Source organism: Mya arenaria, chromosome 16 (genome assembly GCF_026914265.1).
Source record: "Mya arenaria isolate MELC-2E11 chromosome 16, ASM2691426v1".
Taxonomy (NCBI): Eukaryota; Metazoa; Mollusca; class Bivalvia; order Myida; family Myidae; genus Mya; species Mya arenaria.
In genome coordinates this window covers 33,991,429-34,011,614 of record NC_069137.1, presented here as the reverse complement: position 1 = coordinate 34,011,614, position 20,186 = coordinate 33,991,429, and the positions used below count along the sequence as shown (strand labels likewise).

General features: G+C 44.8%; 1 protein-coding gene across 8 annotated transcripts in view; it reads right to left on the bottom strand.

The window, feature by feature from the left end:
• The window catches only part of LOC128222028 (CUGBP Elav-like family member 3-B), a 155,067-nt gene that overhangs the window by 97,400 nt on the left and 37,481 nt on the right, over window positions 1-20,186 (bottom strand). For all 8 annotated transcript variants that reach the window (XR_008259056.1, XM_052930766.1, XM_052930768.1 and 5 more), the window contains exon 2: window positions 10-92. Coding sequence is in view for 7 of the 8 variants with exons in the window: in XM_052930766.1 (XP_052786726.1) it covers window positions 10-92 (83 nt within the window). In the remaining variant the exon portion in view is untranslated. The remainder of the gene's footprint in view (window positions 1-9; window positions 93-20,186) is intronic.

The following is a 20,186-nucleotide window of genomic DNA, read 5'->3' as shown; positions in this document are numbered from 1 at the left end:
GTGACTTACCCCTGGTAGTGTTTTCTGTTCGTGTAAGGCGGCTTGGGCATGAAGGGCGCTCTCTCGCCCACAGTACGTTAAAAAGGCACATCCTGGAATGAGAAATAAGACGATTGTAGAATATAATCTTCACTGTAATGTTTCATGTTGCTGTTGGAAATGGTGTAAGCACTGTGGTCGAATGATGGTCTTGGTCACGTTTTGCCAGGTCGCAAGTTAACATAATGGGAGTAATACAAACATGAGGTCACAAAAATAAATTTAACATCCATCCAATCTCCTACATTCTTTGTACATTGTGATCAGATTCATGGAAAAATCAAAAGATTCACAGAAACAAAAGCGTGCCGTTGTTTTAAAGCTTGTGACACATGCTCTTGACAGTATGGCAATCTTCCTGGTCAATCCCATGTGTAGAATCGCAAGTAACAGCTGCAGACGTTACACAGGGGATTCATTAAGGCACCCAATTTTCTTCTTACCAGCAAGGAAGATACGAAATTGAATTATAAGACTTTAATGGGCTACAAATTCTTCCAAAACTAATCTCTAAGTTACAACAAAATGAAGTTACTGACTCGCATTGTTCACCGTGGAGACGAGATCAACACCAGGAAGAATTGATCGAGCAATTGTTAATACCATTATCTTAAAGTGTCGCAGGAAACAAAGACGAAACTAATATTAACCTGCGAAGTGATTAGAAACCACCAAACACAAGAGTGATTTACATCAATTAGAATCGCTCAAAGCACAGTATATTTTCAACAAGCTATTATATATATTATCAACGCCCATGGAAGATAATATGAGTCAAGTCATGATCATGATCATGTCCCTGCGAATCATTGCTCCTGGAAACCCAACAGCAGTCAAGTTACTGGTATAAGTGTCTTTTGGAGTCAACGCTCCAGGAAACCCAACAGCGGTCAAGATACTGGTATAAATTTCTTTTGCAGTCAACGCTCCTGGAACCCCAACAGGGGTCAAGTTACTGGTATAAGTGTCCTTTGGAGTCAACGCTCCTGGAAACCCAACAGCGGTCAAGTTACTGGTATAAATGTTTTTTGCAGTCAACGCTCCTGGAACCCCAACAGGGGTCAAGTTACTGGTATAAGTGTCCTTTAGAGTCAACGCTCCAGGAAACCCAACAGCGGTCAAGTTACTGGTATAAGTGTCTTTTGGAGTCAACGCCCCAGGAAACCCAACAGCGGTGAAGTAACTGGTATAAGTGTCTTTTGCAGTCAACGCTCCTGGAAACCCAACAAAGATCAATTTACTGGTATAAGTGTCCTTTAGAGTCAACGCTCCAGGAAACCCAACAGGGGTCAAGTTACTAGTATAAGTGTCTTTTGGAGACAACGCTCCAGGAAACCCAACAGCGGTCAAGTTACTGGTATAAGTGTCTTTTGAAGTCAACGCTCCAGGAAACGCAACAGCGGTCAAGTTACTGGTATAAGTGTCCTTTGAAGTCAACGCTCCAGGAAACCCAACAGGGGTCAAGTTACTGGTATAAGTGTCCTTTGAAGTCAACGCTCCAGGAAACCCAACAGCGGTAAAGTATCTGGTATAAGTGTCCTTTGTAGTCAACGCTCCAGGAAACACAACAGTGGTCAAGTTACTGGTATAAGTGTCCTTTGAAGTCAATGCTCATGGAAACCCAGTAGTGGTAAAGCTACTGGTAGAAGTGTCCTAGAGAGTCAACGCCCCTTGACACCCATTTGTGGCGAAGTTACTGGTGTAAGAAGTATCAGAGAGTCAACGCACCAGGAATTCCAACAGTGGTCAAGCTACTGGTATTAGTTTCCGAGAGTCAATGCTTCTTTAAACCCAGTATGGGTCACGTTACTGGTATTAGTGTTCCAGAGAGTCAGCGCTTCTGAAAACCCAGTATGGGTCAAGTAACTAGTATTAGTGTCCGAGAGGCAATGCTTCTTGCAACCCAGTATGGGTCAAGTTACTGGTATAAGTGTTCTAAAGAGTCAGCGCTTCTGAAAACCCAGTATGGGTCAAGGTCAGCGCTTCTGAAAACCCAGTATGGGTCAAGTAACTAGTATTAGTGTCCGAGAGGCAATGCTTCTTGCAACCCAGTATGGGTCAAGTTACTGGTATAAGTGTTCCAGAGAGTCAGCGCTTCTGAAACCCCAGTATGGGTAAAGTAACTAGTATTAGTGTCCGAGAGGCAATGCTTCTTGCAACCCAGTATGGGTCAAATTACTGGTATAAGTGTTCCAGAGAGTCAGCCCTTCTGAAAACCCAGTATGGGTCAAGTAACTAGTATTAGTGTCCGAGGGTCAATGCTTCTAGAAACACAGAATGGATCAAGTAACTAGTATTAAAGTCCGAGAGTCAATGCTTTTTGAAACCCAGTATGGGTCAAGTTGCTGGTATTGGTGTCCGAGGGTCAATGCTTCTTGAAACCCAGTATGGGTCAAGTTGCTGGTATAAGTGTCCGAGGGTCAATGCTTCTTGAAACCCATTATGGGTCAAGTAACTAGTATTCGTGACCGAGGGTCAATGCTTCTTGAAACCCAGTATGGGTCAAGTTGCTTGTATTAGTGTCCGAGGGTCAATGCTTCTTGAAACCCAGTATGGGTCAAGTTGCTGGTATTAGTGTCCAATGGTCAACGCTTCTTCAAGCCCAATATGGGTCAAGTTACTGATATTAGTGTATCAGGGAGTCACCGCCCATTGACACACAAAAATGGTCAAGTTACCGGTATAAGTGTCAGAGGGTCAACGCTCTTTGACACCCAATAGTGGTCAAGTTACCGGTGTTAGTTTATCAGAGAATCAACGCCCCTTAACACCCAATAATGATCAAGTTACCGGCATTAGTGTAGCAGAGAGTCAACGTCTCTTGACACCCAATAGTGGTCAAATTACCGGTATTAGTGTATCAGAGAGCCAACGCTCCTTGAAACCCAATAGCGGTCAAATTACCGGTATCAGTGTATCAAAGAGCCAACGCCCCTTGACACCCCATGACAGTCAAGTTACCGGTATTAGTGTATCAGAGAGTCAGCGTCCCTTGACACCCAATAGTAGTCATGTTACCGGTATTAGTGTATCAGAGAGTCAGCGTCTCTTGACACCCAATAGCAGTCAACTTACCAGTATTAGTGTATCAGAGAATCAGCGTCCCTTGATACCAAATAGTGGTCAAGTTACCGGTATTAGTGTATCAGAGCTTCAGCGTCCCTTGACACCAAATAGTGGTCAAGTTTCCGGTATAAGTGTATCAGAGAGTCAATCCTTGACGCTCATGGAAACCTATTAGTGGCCAAGATCCTGGTATTAGCGTCCGAGAGTCAATGCACATAGAAACCAAATATGGGACAAACTGAAAGTGGGCATGCCAATGTTTTAGTAAACTGCACATTTCACCATCAAACCTCTTTACTTCTGATACTTATTAAGATTAAATAAACAAAACTGTGTAGTACAGAAACACTTAAAATGAATGAAAACTGAACATACCAGACACTTGAAACGCTGCATTTCAATATGATTATTTTAACAGTCATGTGCGTTCATATAATGATTATCAGTAAATAAAGCTCTTAATGTGTCCAGATCATCGCGGCTACAGGAATATTTCAGAAGCTACTGGTTCCATGTTTCAAATAACGTTACTTACGTAAGATCTCCGAATTACAAACGTCTTTCTAATCGACTGTCTAAAATTACTGCATATGATACATTCGTCTAGACTATGCGGAGATGTTCTAAAGGACATAAAATAAAGCAGCAGCTGGAGCCATGTCGCTTTCATCCCGCGCTTTTCAAATGATATTTATAAGGACGTTTTGGCGAACAACAACACTAACACGATTCAGATGACACTACCAAACAACAACACTAACACGGGTCAGATGACACTACCAAACAACAACACTAACACGGGTCAGATGACACTACCAAACAATTTATTTGCAATCAAGCATAATTCATCAATTGCAAACGTAAACGTGAGGCAAAAAGTTGAAATACCAAAATAACTAGGTGTGTCCAAACGATATTCTCTAGAAATCAGATATACAAGTGAAATCCGGTAGCCGAACCTTGTTTAGATCTCAATGTGCTCCCTGATTAATTCGTTTTAATATATCAAAGCAACTGTAAATGCGCAGATCAATCATTAGGAAGAGTAAAGAATACATCTGCCAAATACCTGTTGTTCTGTGGCCCTCAAAGCCAGATTAGCCAAATACCTGTTGTTCTGTGGCCCTCAAAGCCAGAGTAGCCAAGTTTCTGTGGCCCTCAAAGCCAGAGTAGCCAAGTTTCTGTGGCCCTCAAAGCCAGAGTAGCCAAGCTTCTGTGGCCCTCAAAGCCAGAGTAGCCAAGCTTCTGTGGCCCTCAAAGCCAGAGTAGCCAAGTTTCTGTGGCCCTCAAAGCCAGAGTAGCCAAGTTTCTGTGGCCCTCAAAGCCAGAGTAGCCAAGTTTCTGTGGCCCTCAAAGCCAGAGTAGCCAAGTTTCTGTGGCCCTCAAAGCCAGAGTAGCCAAGTTTCTGTGGCCCTCAAAGCCAGAGTAGCCAAGTTTCTGTGGCCCTCAAAGCCAGAGTAGCCAAGTTTCTGTGGCTCTCAAAGCCAGAGTAGCCAAGTTTCTGTGGCCCTCAAAGCCAGAGTAGCCAAGTGTCTGTGGCCCTCAAAGCCAGAGTAGCCAAGTGTCTGTGGCCCTCAAAGCCAGAGTAGCCAAGTTTCTGTGGCCCTCAAAGCCAGAGTAGCCAAGTTTCTGTGGCCCTCAAAGCCAGAGTAGCCAAGTTTCTGTGGCCCTCAAAGCCAGAGTAGCCAAGTTTCTGTGGCCCTCAAAGCCAGAGTAGCCAAGTTTCTGTGGCCCTCAAAGCCAGAGTAGCCAAGTTTCTGTGGCCCTCAAAGCCAGAGTAGCCAAGTTTCTGTGGCCCTCAAAGCCAGAGTAGCCAAGTTTCTGTGGCCCTCAAAGCCAGAGTAGCCAAGTTTCTGTGGCCCTCAAAGCCAGAGTAGCCAAGTTTCTGTGGCCCTCAAAGCCAGAGTAGCCAAGTTTCTGTGGCCCTCAAAGCCAGAGTAGCCAAGTTTCTGTGGCCCTCAAAGCCAGAGTAGCCAAGTTTCTGTGGCCCTCAAAGCCAGAGTAGCCAAGTTTCTGTGGCCCTCAAAGCCAGAGTAGCCAAGTTTCTGTGGCTCTCAAAGCCAGAGTAGCCAAGCTTCTGTGGCCCTCAAAGCCAGAGTAGCCAAGCTTCTGTGGCCCTCAAAGCCAGAGTAGCCAAGTTTCTGTGGCCCTCAAAGCCAGAGTAGCCAAGTTTCTGTGGCCCTCAAAGCCAGAGTAGCCTAGTTTCTGTGGCCCTCAAAGCCAGAGTAGCCAAGCTTCTGTGGCCCTCAAAGCCAGAGTATCCAAGTTTCTGTGGCTCTAAAAGCCAGAGTATCCAAGTTTCTGTGGCTCTAAAAGCCAGAGTAGCCAAGTTTCTGTGGCCCTCAAAGCCAGAGTAGCCAAGCTTCTGTGGCCCTCAAAGCCAGAGTAGCCAAGTTTCTGTGGCCCTCAAAGCCAGAGTAGCCTAGTTTCTGTGGCCCTCAAAGCCAGAGTAGCCAAGTTTCTGTGGCCCTCAAAGCCAGAGTAGCCTAGTTTCTGTGGCTCTCAAAGCCAGAGTAGCCAAGTTTCTGTGGCTCTCAAAGCCAGAGTAGCCAAGTTTCTGTGGCTCTAAAAGCCAGAGTAGCCAAGCTTCTGTGGCCCTCAAAGCCAGAGTAGCCAAGTGTCTGTGGCTCTCAAAGCCAGAGTAGCCAAGTGTCTGTGGCCCTCAAAGCCAGAGTAGCCTAGTTTCTGTGGCCCTCAAAGCCAGAGTAGCCAAGTTTGTGTGGCCCTCAAAGCCAGAGTAGCCAAGTTTGTGTGGCCCTCAAAGCCAGAGTAGCCTAGTTTCTGTGGCCCTCAAAGCCAGAGTAGCCAAGTTTCTGTGGCTCTAAAAGCCAGAGTAGCCAAGTTTCTGTGGCTCTAAAAGCCAGAGTAGCCAAGTTTCTGTGGCTCTAAAAGCCAGAGTAGCCAAGTTTCTGTGGCTCTAAAAGCCAGAGTAGCCAAGTTTCTGTGGCTCTAAAAGCCAGAGTAGCCAAGTTTCTGTGGCTCTAAAAGCCAGAGTAGCCAAGTTTCTGTGGCTCTAAAAGCCAGAGTAGCCAAGTTTCTGTGGCTCTCAAAGCCAGAGTAGCCAAGTTTCTGTGGCTCTCAAAGCCAGAGTAGCCAAGTTTCTGTGGCCCTCAAAGCCAGAGTAGCCTAGTTTCTGTGGCCCTCAAAGCCAGAGTAGCCAAGTGTCTGTGGCCCTCAAAGCCAGAGTAGCCAAGTTTCTGTGGCTCTAAAAGCCAGAGTAGCCTAGTTTCTGTGGCTCTAAAAGCCAGAGTAGCCTAGTTTCTGTGGCTCTCAAAGCCAGAGTAGCCAAGTTTCTGTGGCTCTCAAAGCCAGAGTAGCCAAGTTTGTGTGGCCCTCAAAGCCAGAGTAGCCAAGTTTCTGTGGCTCTAAAAGCCAGAGTAGCCCTAGTTTCTGTGGCTCTCAAAGCCAGAGTAGCCAAGTTTCTGTGGCCCTCAAAGCCAGAGTAGCCAAGTTTGTGTGGCCCTCAAAGCCAGAGTAGCCTAGTTTGTGTGGCCCTCAAAGCCAGAGTAGCCAAGTGTCTGTGGCTCTAAAAGCCAGAGTAGCCAAGTTTCTGTGGCTCTAAAAGCCAGAGTAGCCAAGTTTCTGTGGCTCTAAAAGCCAGAGTAGCCAAGTTTCTGTGGCTCTAAAAGCCAGAGTAGCCAAGTGTCTGTGGCCCTCAAAGCCAGAGTAGCCAAGTGTCTGTGGCCCTCAAAGCCAGAGTAGCCTAGTTTCTGTGGCCCTCAAAGCCAGAGTAGCCTAGTTTCTGTGGCTCTAAAAGCCAGAGTAGCCAAGTGTCTGTGGCTCTCAAAGCCAGAGTAGCCAAGTGTCTGTGGCCCTCAAAGCCAGAGTAGCCAAGTGTCTGTGGCCCTCAAAGCCAGAGTAGCCAAGTTTCTGTGGCTCTAAAAGCCAGAGTAGCCAAGTGTCTGTGGCCCTCAAAGCCAGAGTAGCCAAGTTTCTGTGGCTCTAAAAGCCAGAGTAGCCAAGTTTCTGTGGCTCTAAAAGCCAGAGTAGCCAAGTGTCTGTGGCTCTCAAAGCCAGAGTAGCCAAGTGTCTGTGGCCCTCAAAGCCAGAGTAGCCAAGTGTCTGTGGCTCTAAAAGCCAGAGTAGCCAAGTGTCTGTGGCCCTCAAAGCCAGAGTAGCCTAGTTTCTGTGGCCCTCAAAGCCAGAGTAGCCAAGTTTCTGTGGCTCTAAAAGCCAGAGTAGCCAAGTTTCTGTGGCTCTAAAAGCCAGAGTAGCCAAGTGTCTGTGGCTCTCAAAGCCAGAGTAGCCAAGTGTCTGTGGCCCTCAAAGCCAGAGTAGCCAAGTGTCTGTGGCCCTCAAAGCCAGAGTAGCCAAGTTTCTGTGGCTCTAAAAGCCAGAGTAGCCAAGTTTCTGTGGCTCTAAAAGCCAGAGTAGCCAAGTGTCTGTGGCTCTCAAAGCCAGAGTAGCCAAGTGTCTGTGGCCCTCAAAGCCAGAGTAGCCAAGTTTCTGTGGCTCTAAAAGCCAGAGTAGCCAAGTTTCTGTGGCTCTGAAAGCCAGAGTAGCCAAGTGTCTGTGGCCCTCAAAGCCAGAGTAGCCAAGTGTCTGTGGCCCTCAAAGCCAGAGTAGCCAAGTGTCTGTGGCCCTCAAAGCCAGAGTAGCCAAGTTTCTGTGGCTCTAAAAGCCAGAGTAGCCAAGTTTCTGTGGCCCTCAAAGCCAGAGTAGCCAAGTGTCTGTGGCCCTCAAAGCCAGAGTAGCCAAGCTTCTGTGGCTCTAAAAGCCAGAGTAGCCAAGTGTCTGTGGCTCTCAAAGCCAGAGTAGCCAAGTTTTAATCATTAAACTTTTTGCCAGCAGCTTTCAGATGCAAGCAGGATTTAACAAAGACAGTGTTCATATTATAAGTGAACAAAACTGTATACTAGCGTGAGTTGAGTACTAAAAACCGGTTCAATAACTTAAATATACTGATATGATGCAACGCTTCACGACCACAATAACTTTATGTCCATAAAAGGAAGAGAACTTGATATGTTGACCACAAATGAATGGCAAGCATGTGTAACAAAATATTGGAATCATTGACGCAACAGTGAAACTCTATTCCCTCAACTCGCGTGCGTGTCAGAATACTTGATTTTTGCTCCTAACTGTTTAACTGGCATTTTGTTGTAGTTCGATTTATCTATTTTTCTTTATTGTGTGATTTGTTTTCCAAATCGGGGCTTCCAAATGTGGACCAAGGTCATAGATACGATTTTTTCTCCGTTTCTAAGGTACTTACAGCTAAACAGAGAGGTAATTTTGAGATACATTTGATCAATAATATATATAAGATAATTGCTCGGTTTGCTTTTCATCTTTACTACAACTCATACTCTTACTAAATCATATATAATGATCGGTGTAAATATTTATAAACATAACGTTAAGTGGCTTAGCGTGAACAAGGCACTATAAGGACGTCACTTGTTGTGTCCAAGCTGATAAACAGCCATCATTTAACAGCACTGTAGGTGACGGGTGGTGATCAGGACGAACCAGAGTGGCACCGCCAAATCAAGACGAGTTACTACGGCCAATACCACTTCAAAGCAGACTGTAAAAGGGTGTCTTTACAGCACGCAGACAATTGGCTGTGGCAGCAGCACCTTCTTTATTGAACGTCTGTCACTCTAGTTCACAGGGCACCACCCGCCCACGATATGTGAACTAAACACCGAGCTACTGAGATACAAACAACGTCCACGTGTGGCCATGACCAGCACTTTTACCCAATTTGAGCACACCTGAGACCAGATTGGTCGACGTGAACAAGGTTGTCACCTTTCCAAATTATGTCGTTGTACACGGCATCTGATTAAAAAAAATATTTGAACTAACTACAATACTTTTCTAGAAGATATATGTTATATTTACTATAATATCTTCTCCACGGTAATTATCGTTTTTCATCTCATAATTCCATCAGCAAGGAATCGTGTAAAACCTAGCAATGGAATTTATGATGACATTTACAGAAAAAAAAACGACAATGTTTCCAAACTAGTTGCATTATGTGTCCAGTAGTTACACAAGTAGGATAGAGCATTTACTAAGTACTACGTTCTCATATTATAAAACATTCTAAGTATGTATTCGAATTATTATTATACCGCATACCGCATTTTTGCTTAAGACACAGGCATATAGCTCGTACTAAAGTTATAACACTGTTAGACAATATCATGAGAACAAAAACGAGCTAGGACAAATACACAATTAAAAAACAACATCATCTACTAGTGTTATATCGCAGTACAGATCTCATGACAATCTTAACAAACAAACACTGTGTGCCTCCATTCGAACATACATTTGTGCCTCCATTCGAACATACATTTGTGCCTCCATTCGAACATGCCTCCATTCGAACATACATTTGTGCCTCCATTCGAACATACATTTGTGCCTCCATTTGTTCATACATTTGTGCCTCCATTCGAACATACATTTGTGCCTCCATCCGTACATACATTTGTGCCTCCATTCGTACATACATTTGTGCCTCCATTCGTACATACATTTGTGCCTCCATTCGTACATACATTTGTGCCTCCATTCGAACATACATTTGTGCCTCCATTCGTACATACATTTGTGCCTCCATTCGTACATACATTTGTGCCTCCATTCGCACATACATTTGTGCCTCCATCCGTACATACATTTGTGCCCCCGTTGTGCAAACATTTGTGTCTCCATTCGTACATACATTTGTGCCTCCATCCGTACATACATTTGTGCCTCCATTCGTACATACATTTGTGCCCCCGTTGTGCAAACATTTGTGCCTCCATTGGTACATACATTTTTGCCTCCATTCGAACATACATTTGTGCCCCCGTTGTGCAAACATTTGTGCCTCCATTCGTACGTACATTTGTGCCCCCGTTGTGCAAACATTTGTGCCTCCATTCGTAAATACATTTGTGCCTCCATTCGTACATACATTTGTGCCTCCATTCGTACATACATTTGTACCTCCATCCGTACATACATTTGTGCCCCCGTTGTGCAAACATTTGTGCCTCCATTCGTACATACATTTGTGCCTCCATTCGTACATACATTTGTGCCTCCATTCGTACATACATTTGTGCCCCCGTTGTGCAAACATTTGTGCCTCCATTCGTACATACATTTGTGCCTCCATTCGTACATACATTTGTGCATCCATTCGTACATACATTTGTGCCTCCATCCGTACATACATTTGTGCCCCCGTTGTGCAAACATTTGTGCCTCCATTCGTACATACATGTGTGCCTCCATCCGTACATTCATTTGTGCCTCCATTCGTACATACATTTGTGCCCCGTTGTGCAAACATTTGTGCCTCCATTCGTACATACATTTGTGCCCCCGTTGTGCAAACATTTGTGCCTCCATTCGTACATACATTTGTGCCCCCGTTGTGCAAACATTTGTGCCTCCATTCGTACGTACATTTGTGCCCCCGTTGTGCAAACATTTGTGCATCCAATCGTACATACATTGGTGCTTCCATTCGTACATACATTTGTGCTTCCATTCGTACATACATTTGTGCCTCCATTCGTACATACATGTGTGCCCCCGTTGTGCAAACATTTGTGCCTCCATTCGTACGTACGCCCCCGTTCTGCAAACATTTGTGCATCCATTCGTACGTACGCCCCCGTTGTGCAAACATGTGTGCATCCATTCGTACGTATGCCCCCGATGTGCAAACATTTGTGCCTCCATTCGTACGTACATTTGTGTCCCCGTTGTGCAGACGGAATCAAAACGTAAGACAGATCTTAATTGTCGCTGTTTATTTTTTAATGGTGGCCATTGCCTGCCTTCTACAATTATTTACGCACACTTCATAATAGCAATTCCCTATACAAATAAAGCATATTTTGCACTGAAGAAAACACACAGGCGGCGCAGCATGCCACATTGGTCCGTTCTCATAGACACAAGATTTCCACAGAGAAAGAAAAGAACATTACGGCAGTTTCGTATCTGCTATAACGGCGAAGACAAAATAGATTAAGCCCAAGTTTATGATGATTTCTTGGGTTGTCTTTGTCTTTTATTGCCCACGAGATTATTGGCTTGATGAGAATCAAGCAACAGGAATGTCAGGGACATATACATGTATACCGTGTATTAAATCTTGATAAATGGACCATTTCTAGCACACGGATATTTACACTTTTACATATATACATTCATTGTTTTGCTTCTCCAGAAGCACACAGAAACGGTTAAATAGGGGCAAAATGGGGCACAATGAACTGATCACGTGCAGCTCATTCGGGAAGTGTCGGCTAGCACGACATTTATTTTTGAAATCCCAATGTCCAATGTCATGCTGGCACGACATTCATTTCTGAATGTCCAATGTCCAATGGCGTGCCAGCACGACTTTCAATTTTGAATGTCCAATGTCAAATGCCGTGCCAGCACAACATTCGATTTTGAATGTCCAATGTCCAATGTCGTGCCAGCACAACATTCGATTTTGAATGTCCAATGTCGTGCCGGCACAACATTCAATTTTGAATATCAAATGTCCACTGAATGTCCAATGTCCAATGTCGTGCCAGCACAACATTCGATCTTGAATGTCCAATGTCCAATGTCGTATGTTTAGCTAACTTCACACAGCTGCATTCATATACCATACAAGATTATCTAAATACACGTTTTAATATTATAATATCAATTATTTGAGCATTCAGTTGCAACATCGGCTTAAACAATTACTAGTTCACTCGGTGAACGCTTTTAACACTTCCACAGACACCATATTATATTACACGATAACCCAGATTGCAGTCGTCACACTTAGTCACCATTATCACCATGCCAACGAGGGAAGCTTCTATACTTATACCGGCACCCTAAATGCCAATTATCACAACACCAAGGAGTGACCGTCTACAACGGGGTTGGACCTATCTCATATACGGGCAGCCTAAATTCCTGAGCACTATCACAAATGTTACCTGAAGACAATGTTTGCAGATGTCGCGTCTATTAAAGTCTTCTATGGGTAGTATCGTCTCATGCTAAGCACTAGCAAAAGTAAATTCCCATACCAGTATTCAGCCAAAATGAAAATGCATTATAAGACATTACATTTTCATGGTCATTTGGTAGGTTTGAAGCAATATGAACATATTCTTTTCTTTATTGCATATATAATGTTCAATATGCATGAACGCTAAATACCATGATCGTTTATATCCAACTCTAATTTGGTTATCCAAGTTTCAATTCAATTCAATTTCAACAAAACTACAACAATCAAGAGTTCTACAAGTCATTGTGATTGGCGAGCTACAGGGGTATGTAGGTCACTTGAATTGGTGAGTTATTGGGGTGTGTAGGTCACTTGGATTGGCAAGCAGCTACATGGGTGTGTAGGTCACTGGAATTGGCGAGCAGCTACATGGGTGTGTAGGTCACTGGGATTGGCGGGCTACAGGGGTATGTAGGTCACTGCGATTGGCGAGCAGCTACAGGGGTGTGTAGGTCACTTGAATTGGTGAGTTATTGGGGTGTGTAGGTCACTGGAATTGGCGGGCAGCTACAGGGGTGTGTAGGTCACTGGGTTTGGCAAGCAGCTACATGGGTGTGTAGGTCACTGGAATTGGCGAGCAGCTACATGGGTGTGTAGGTCACTGGGATTGGCGGGCTACAGGGGTATGTAGGTCACTGCGATTGGCGAGCAGCTACAGGGGTGTGTAGGTCACTGGGATTGGCAAGCAGCTACATGGGTGTGTAGGTCACTGGGATTGGCAAGCAGCTACAGGGGTATGTAGGTCACTGCGATTGGCGGGCTACAGGGGTATGTAGGTCACTGCGATTGGCAAGCAGCTACATGGGTGTGTAGGTCACTGGAATTGGCGAGCAGCTACAGGGGTGTGTAGGTCACTTGAATTGGTGAGTTATTGGGGTGTGTAGGTCACTGGAATTGGCGGGCAGCTACAGGGGTGTGTAGGTCACTGGGTTTGGCAAGCAGCTACATGGGTGTGTAGGTCACTGGAATTGGCGAGCAGCTACATGGGTGTGTAGGTCACTGGGATTGGCGGGCTACAGGGGTATGTAGGTCACTGCGATTGGCGAGCAGCTACAGGGGTGTGTAGGTCACTGGGATTGGCAAGCAGCTACATGGGTGTGTAGGTCACTGGGATTGGCAAGCAGCTACAGGGGTATGTAGGTCACTGCGATTGGCGGGCTACAGGGGTATGTAGGTCACTGCGATTGGCAAGCAGCTACATGGGTGTGTAGGTCACTGGAATTGGCGAGCAGCTACATGGGTGTGTAGGTCACTGGGATTGGCGGGCTACAGGGGTATGTAGGTCACTGCGATTGGCGAGCAGCTACAGGGGTGTGTAGGTCACTTGAATTGGTGAGTTATTGGGGTGTGTAGGTCACTTGGATTGGCGGGCAGCTACATGGGTGTGTAGGTCACTGGGTTTGGCAAGCAGCTACATGGGTGTGTAGGTCACTGCGATTGGCGGGCAGCTACAGGGGTGTGTAGGTCACTTGAATTGGTGAGTTATTGGGGTGTGTAGGTCACTTGGATTGGCGGGCAGCTACAGGGGTGTGTAGGTCACTGGGTTTGGCAAGCAGCTACATGGGTGTGTAGGTCACTGGAATTGGCGAGCAGCTACATGGGTGTGTAGGTCACTGGGATTGGCGGGCTACAGGGGTATGTAGGTCACTGCGATTGGCGAGCAGCTACAGGGGTATGTAGGTCACTGGGATTGGCGGGCAGCTACAGGGGTGTGTAGGTCACTGGGTTTGGCAAGCAGCTACATGGGTGTGTAGGTCACTGGAATTGGCGAGCAGCTACATGGGTGTGTAGGTCACTGGGATTGGCGGGCTACAGGGGTATGTAGGTCACTGCGATTGGCGAGCAGCTACAGGGGTGTGTAGGTCACTGGGATTGGCGAGCAGCTACAGGGGTGTGTAAGTCACTGGGATTGGCGAGCAGCTACAGTGGTGTGTAGGTCACTGGAATTGGCGAGCAGCTACAGGGTGTGTAGGTCACTGGGATTGGCGGGCTACAGGGGTATGTAGGTCACTGCGATTGGCGAGCAGCTATAGGGGTATGTAGGTCACTGGGATTGGCGGGCAGCTACAGGGGTGTGTAGGTCACTGGGTTTGGCAAGCAGCTACATGGGTGTGTAGGTCACTGGAATTGGCGAGCAGCTACATGGGTGTGTAGGTCACTGGGATTGGCGGGCTACAGGGGTATGTAGGTCACTGCGATTGGCGAGCAGCTACAGGGGTGTGTAGGTCACTGGGATTGGCGAGCAGCTACAGGGGTGTGTAAGTCACTGGGATTGGCGAGCAGCTACAGGGGTGTGTAGGTCACTGGAATTGGCGAGCAGCTACAGGGGTGTGTAGGTCACTGGGTTTGGCAAGCAGCTACAGGGGTGTGTAGGTCACTGGGATTGGCGAGCAGCTACAGGGGTGTGTAGGTCACTGGGTTTGGCTAGCAGCTACAGGGGTGTGTAGGTCACTGGAATTGGCGAGCAGCTACATGGGTGTGTAGGTCACTGGGATTGGCGGGCTACAGGGGTATGTAGGTCACTGCGATTGGCGAGCAGCTACAGGGGTGTGTAGGTCACTGGGATTGGCGAGCAGCTACAGGGGTGTGTAAGTCACTGGGATTGGCGAGCAGCTACAGGGGTGTGTAGGTCACTGGAATTGGCGAGCAGCTACAGGGGTGTGTAGGTCACTGGGTTTGGCAAGCAGCTACAGGGGTGTGTAGGTCACTGGAATTGGCGAACAGCTACAGGGGTGTGTAGGTCACTTGGTTTGGCAAACAGCTACAGGGGTGTGTAGGTCACTGGAATTGGCGAGCAGCTACAGAGGTGTGTAGGTCACTGAGATTGGCGGGCTACAGGGGTATGTAGGTCACTGGGATTGGCGAGCAGCTACAGGGGTGTGTAGGTCACTGGGATTGGCAAGCAGCTACAGGGGTGTGTAGGTCACTGGGATTGGCGAGCAGCTACAGGGGTGTGTAGGTCACTGGGATTGGCAAGCAGCTACAGGGGTGTGTAGGTCACTGGGATTGGCGAGCAGCTACAGGGGTGTGAAGTTCACTGGGATTGGCGAGCAGCTACAGGGGTGTGTAGGTCACTGGGATTGGCGAGCAGCTACAGGGGTGTGTAAGTCACTGCGATTGGCGAGCTTCAGAGGTGTGTAGGTCACTGGGATTGGCGAGCAGCTACAGGGATGTGTAGGTCACTGGGATTGGCGAGCAGCTACAGGGGTGTGTAAGTCACTGGGATTGGCGAGCAGCTACAGGAGGGTGTAGGTCACTGGGATTGGCGAGCAGCTACATGGGTGTGTAAGTCACTGGGATTGGCGAGCAGCTACAGTGGTGTGTAAATCACTGGGATTGGCGAGCTACAGGGGTGTGTAAGTCACTGGAATTGGCGGGCTTCAGAGTCGAACTAAGAAAACGTTTACGTTTATAGACCAAAGAAATATGCATCGTTTGTATACATGCATTGTTACACCTGATTTCCATTGTTTTTGTGACCAATGTTTGTCTGAACGTTAATCAACATTCAACAAATACAACTAAGGGTAACTCGAGGATTCCAACATGTCATCTGATGTTTGAGTTTAGTTTAAACATTAGACATACTATTATTTTACAACGACTGGGAAGAAAGTTATGATAGCCTGTACTCTCGTTGGCACGATGGTGAGCGAGAGTGTGGGCTTGTGTTGTTGGGGAAACCTGAGTATCCGGAGAACACACACATGTCCAGCTAAGTGACCAATACCCAAATTCACATGCGCCCAGGCTGAGAATCGAACCCGAAATCCCTTCATTTCAAAGGATCCTATTACGTTTTATTAGACCTAGCTAAAATCTATTTGATATCTGCAGAATATGCAGCGAACTGTACGTATGTGGGACTCCGCGAGGGACAAGATAACATCCCAAAATATCCGACCTAGTGGGCTGATTGTTCAGAACTTTGTTAAAGTCAACAACCTTGTTTACGTCATTTTTGTTAACTTTCGAATATTTCTTGTTCTGGAAGGTTCACGGATACACTCATGGTCTGCAGAATTCCTAACATGAATTGAGACAACTGTTTCATATTTGAGCACATCATAAAATATTTCATCATTAAATGTTAACAACGGTGTCGCTAATACCGCTGTTAACTTTAGTTCTGAACGATCGGTCCATTGTTTCCAACTACATCAAGAGTTTTACAATTTGAAAATCGATTAAAGATATTGTCTGATTTTTTCGTACATGTTTACAAATATTCGACGTCGTGTGGTTGCTTGATGTCAGTGATTGTTACCATAACAATAGGAACAATATTACATCTGAAAATTCAAACGGCCCATCTTTTTCATCGAGCGATCGACAAAATGACGCGAAATCTCTATGAAAGAATTTAGATTGGAGTGCCAGAAATTCAATTTGGAAATTTAAATAAACATGTTTCAACCGTTTTATACAAACTGTTCGTTTCGAAATCCATCCCAAAGCAACAAGGAATCTAGGTTTAAGCAAACGATTGCCGTACGATTCGTAACTTCAACGGCCTTATATAAACAATACTTTTCTAATTGCGCCTCTATAGCTGTTGTATGCGATATAAATTTTCTCTATATTTTATAACAAAGGGTCAGCGGAATATTGCTGCTTGGTAAGATATAAACATACACGCATAAAGGACCGACACCCAAAAGGTAAGAATATGGCTTATACGCTAGAAATAATTACTAGTTTCTTTCACGTATCCTAGTTCTTCTGTAAAAAGCCAAGTATGTGACATTTTAACATAATTCGTTGCCGATATATTTGATAATTGATAAGGAGGCTGGTCCTTGTAAAGGGGATCAAAAGGTTTTTTTCCTAGGGAAGTCCTGACATTGTCAACTGGTTGTTCCCAGGGACAACGGATGTGGTAGCAATGGAAGCCGATTGTTGCTATGGAAGACAATGGTTGCTAACGAAGTAAGTGGATGCTTTGTAAGTCAATGATTGATCAGGTCATTAGTTGCTGAGGAAAACGTGGTCACTAAGGAAAGCATTTGATGCTTAGTAAGTATGTGGTTGATAAGAAATTCATTTGTTACTGAAGAAGTCATTGTTTGCTAAGATAGTAATTGTTTGCTATGGATGTAGGTAGTTGCTAACTACTACATAAGGCTACACACCACAAATATATAGGGTCTAGGAAATGCGGTTGCAGAGAAGATTTCCAATTATTTTACTACATGTACGATATATTTCGTATATAAGAAAGGAAGTCTGGGACCCTCGGAACGGGCCCACTTTTGAACCCAAGGACACACTTTAAACAACCTTAAGATAACTTCATGAGGAAGTATCACAAATACCATGCGTCTGGGTCATGCGGTTTCAGAGAAGAGGATGAGATGTTTAGCGTTTTGAAATGTTAACAACGGAGACCGGACATTGGACGATACCATGAGCACTTCCTGCTCTGGAGAGCTAAAAGAAATTGTGTCGTGAATAATACCGAGACATAACTTGAGCCACGTCAATAGGTAATTTAAGCTCAACCTTGCCTTTGATAATCATACATGACTTCATATAGGTTTAATCCAGTAAGCGTGTTCATGATTGCTGCCACCTTTGTTACTATGGTGACTTAATGTCAGTTTTAGTTTTTCATGCGTAGGTTTTTACAGAAGTCTCTTGCCAAGTTGCATCTCCAGTGCATGCATTTAGCGGAATCTGTTTCACGGTAATTCGATTTCTAAAAACGGACCAGCTGCTATCTAACCGATATATCACTGGACCATTAATTCAACTGTGAATGGAACAGGCTTGCAGTGAATTTACATACAAGGCAGGGGACAGATGCAACAACTGGTGTTTCAGTTTTATTTACACTGTGATGATGCAATTATGTTTCATTTTAATTTATTGCGTGTTTGCAATGAGCAATGGTAGCGACACTACAGTTATATTTTATTGATAAAAACAGTATGATACTGTCAATCTAGAAACGCTTAGTTTCCACATTCCAATAGTTCAAAGAGAATAGAAATTGCATGGTTTATCACTGATAAAAAATGTTCCATAAAGAATATGTCTCTCAATGGCGTACGATAAATGCTGTGTGTGCACATTGGGATAAAGAGTGAAGAAAAGTGCTTAATGGCAGTCTCAAAATAAAACGTTTTACCATCCTCGAGTTCTTAGAAGCACTAGTATTAGAGTTGGCAAAATGAAATTAAAATAATGAAATATATATTAGTTTTATGTATTTTTTACTTGAGTATTACATGTGAGGTTACCATCAAAGGTAGAATCTAGTGCGTACCGATGGAACGACATATTAACGCTGGGATACGTGTAGAAAGTTCTGAAAATTGTACTGGCGTTTTAGAACTTGTGACACGGGTGCTCAAAGTCGTGCTCCTATATGTTGGGTTCACATATAACACATCAATATAGGAAGCCTATGGTGTATGTTGGGTTCACATATAACATATCAATATAGGAAGCCTATGGTGTATGTTGGGTTCACATATAACACATCAATATAGGAAGCCTATGGTGTATGTTGGGTTCACATTTAACACATCAATATAGGAAGCCTACAGTAACAGTGAAACAAAGCAAACACCCAGGAAACAATGAAACAAACAAACAGCCAGGAAACACTGAAACAAACAAACAGCCAGGTAACAGTGAAACAAAGCAAACACCCAGGAAACAATGAAACAAACAAACAGCCAGGTAACAGTGAAACAAAGCAAACACCCAGGAAACACTGAAACAAACAAACAGCCAGGTAACAGTGAAACAAAGCAACAGTCAGGAAACACTGAATTAAAGCAAACAGTCAGGTAATAGTGAAACAAAGCAACAGTCAGGAAACACTGAAATAAAGCAAACAGTCAGGTAATAGTGAAACAAAGCAAACATCCAGGTAATAGTGAAACAAAGCAAACAGCCAGGTAATAGTGAAACAAAGCAAACAGTCAGGTAATAGTGAAACAAAGCAAACAGTCAGGTAATAGTGAAACAAAGCAAACTGCCAGATAATAGTGAATCAAAGCAAACAGCAAGGAAACACTGAAACAGCAACTAGCCAGGAAACACTAAAAAGGCAAACACCCTGGTAACACTGAAAAAGGCAAACAGCCAGGAAACACTGAAAAAGGCAAACAGCCAGCTGAAAAAGGCAAACAGCAAGGAAACACCGAAAAAGGCAAACAGCCAGAAAACACTGAAACGGCAGCTAGCCAGGAAACACTAAAAAGGCAAACAGACAGGAAACACTGAAAAGGCAAACAGCCAGAAAACACTGAAACAAAACAAACAGCCAGGAAACACTGAAAAAGGCAAACAGCCAGGAAACACAGAAAAGGCAAACAGCCAGGAAACACTGCAAGGAAGCAAACAGCCTGGAAACACTGAAAGGCAAACAGCCAGTAAACACTGAAAAGGCAAACAGCCAGTAAACACTGCAAGGAAGCAAACAGCCAGGAGACACTGAAAAGGCAAACAGCCAGTAAACACTGAAAAGGCAAACAGCCAGTAAACACTGCAAGGAAGCAAACAGCGAGGAAACACTGAAAAGGCAAACAGCCATGAAACACTGAAAAGGCAAACAGCCAGAAAACACTGAAAGGAAGCAAACAGCCAGGAAACACTGCATGGAAGCAAACAGCCAGGAAACACTGCAAGGAAGCAAACAGCCAGTAAACACTGAAAAAGGCAAACAGCCAGGAAACACTGAAAAAGGCAAACAGCCAGGAAACAGTGCAAGGAAGCAAACAGCCAGTAAACACTGAAACAAAGAAAACAGCCAGTAAACACCGAAACAAAGCAAACAGCCAGTAAACACCGAAACAAAGCAAACAGCCAGGAAACACTGAAACAAAGAAAACAGCAGGAAACACCGAAACAAAGCAAACAGCAGGAAACACCGAAACAAAGCAAACAGCCAGGAAACACTGGCTTGTTTTGTACCTTAGATCAGGTTACTTTACAACATTTGGGATTTCAGAGTGAATTATCTTTAGACTTTTCTCTGCCATGTTCAACCTTGTTCCGATGAATCCAAAAAAAATGATTTATGCGGTGATTTATCATG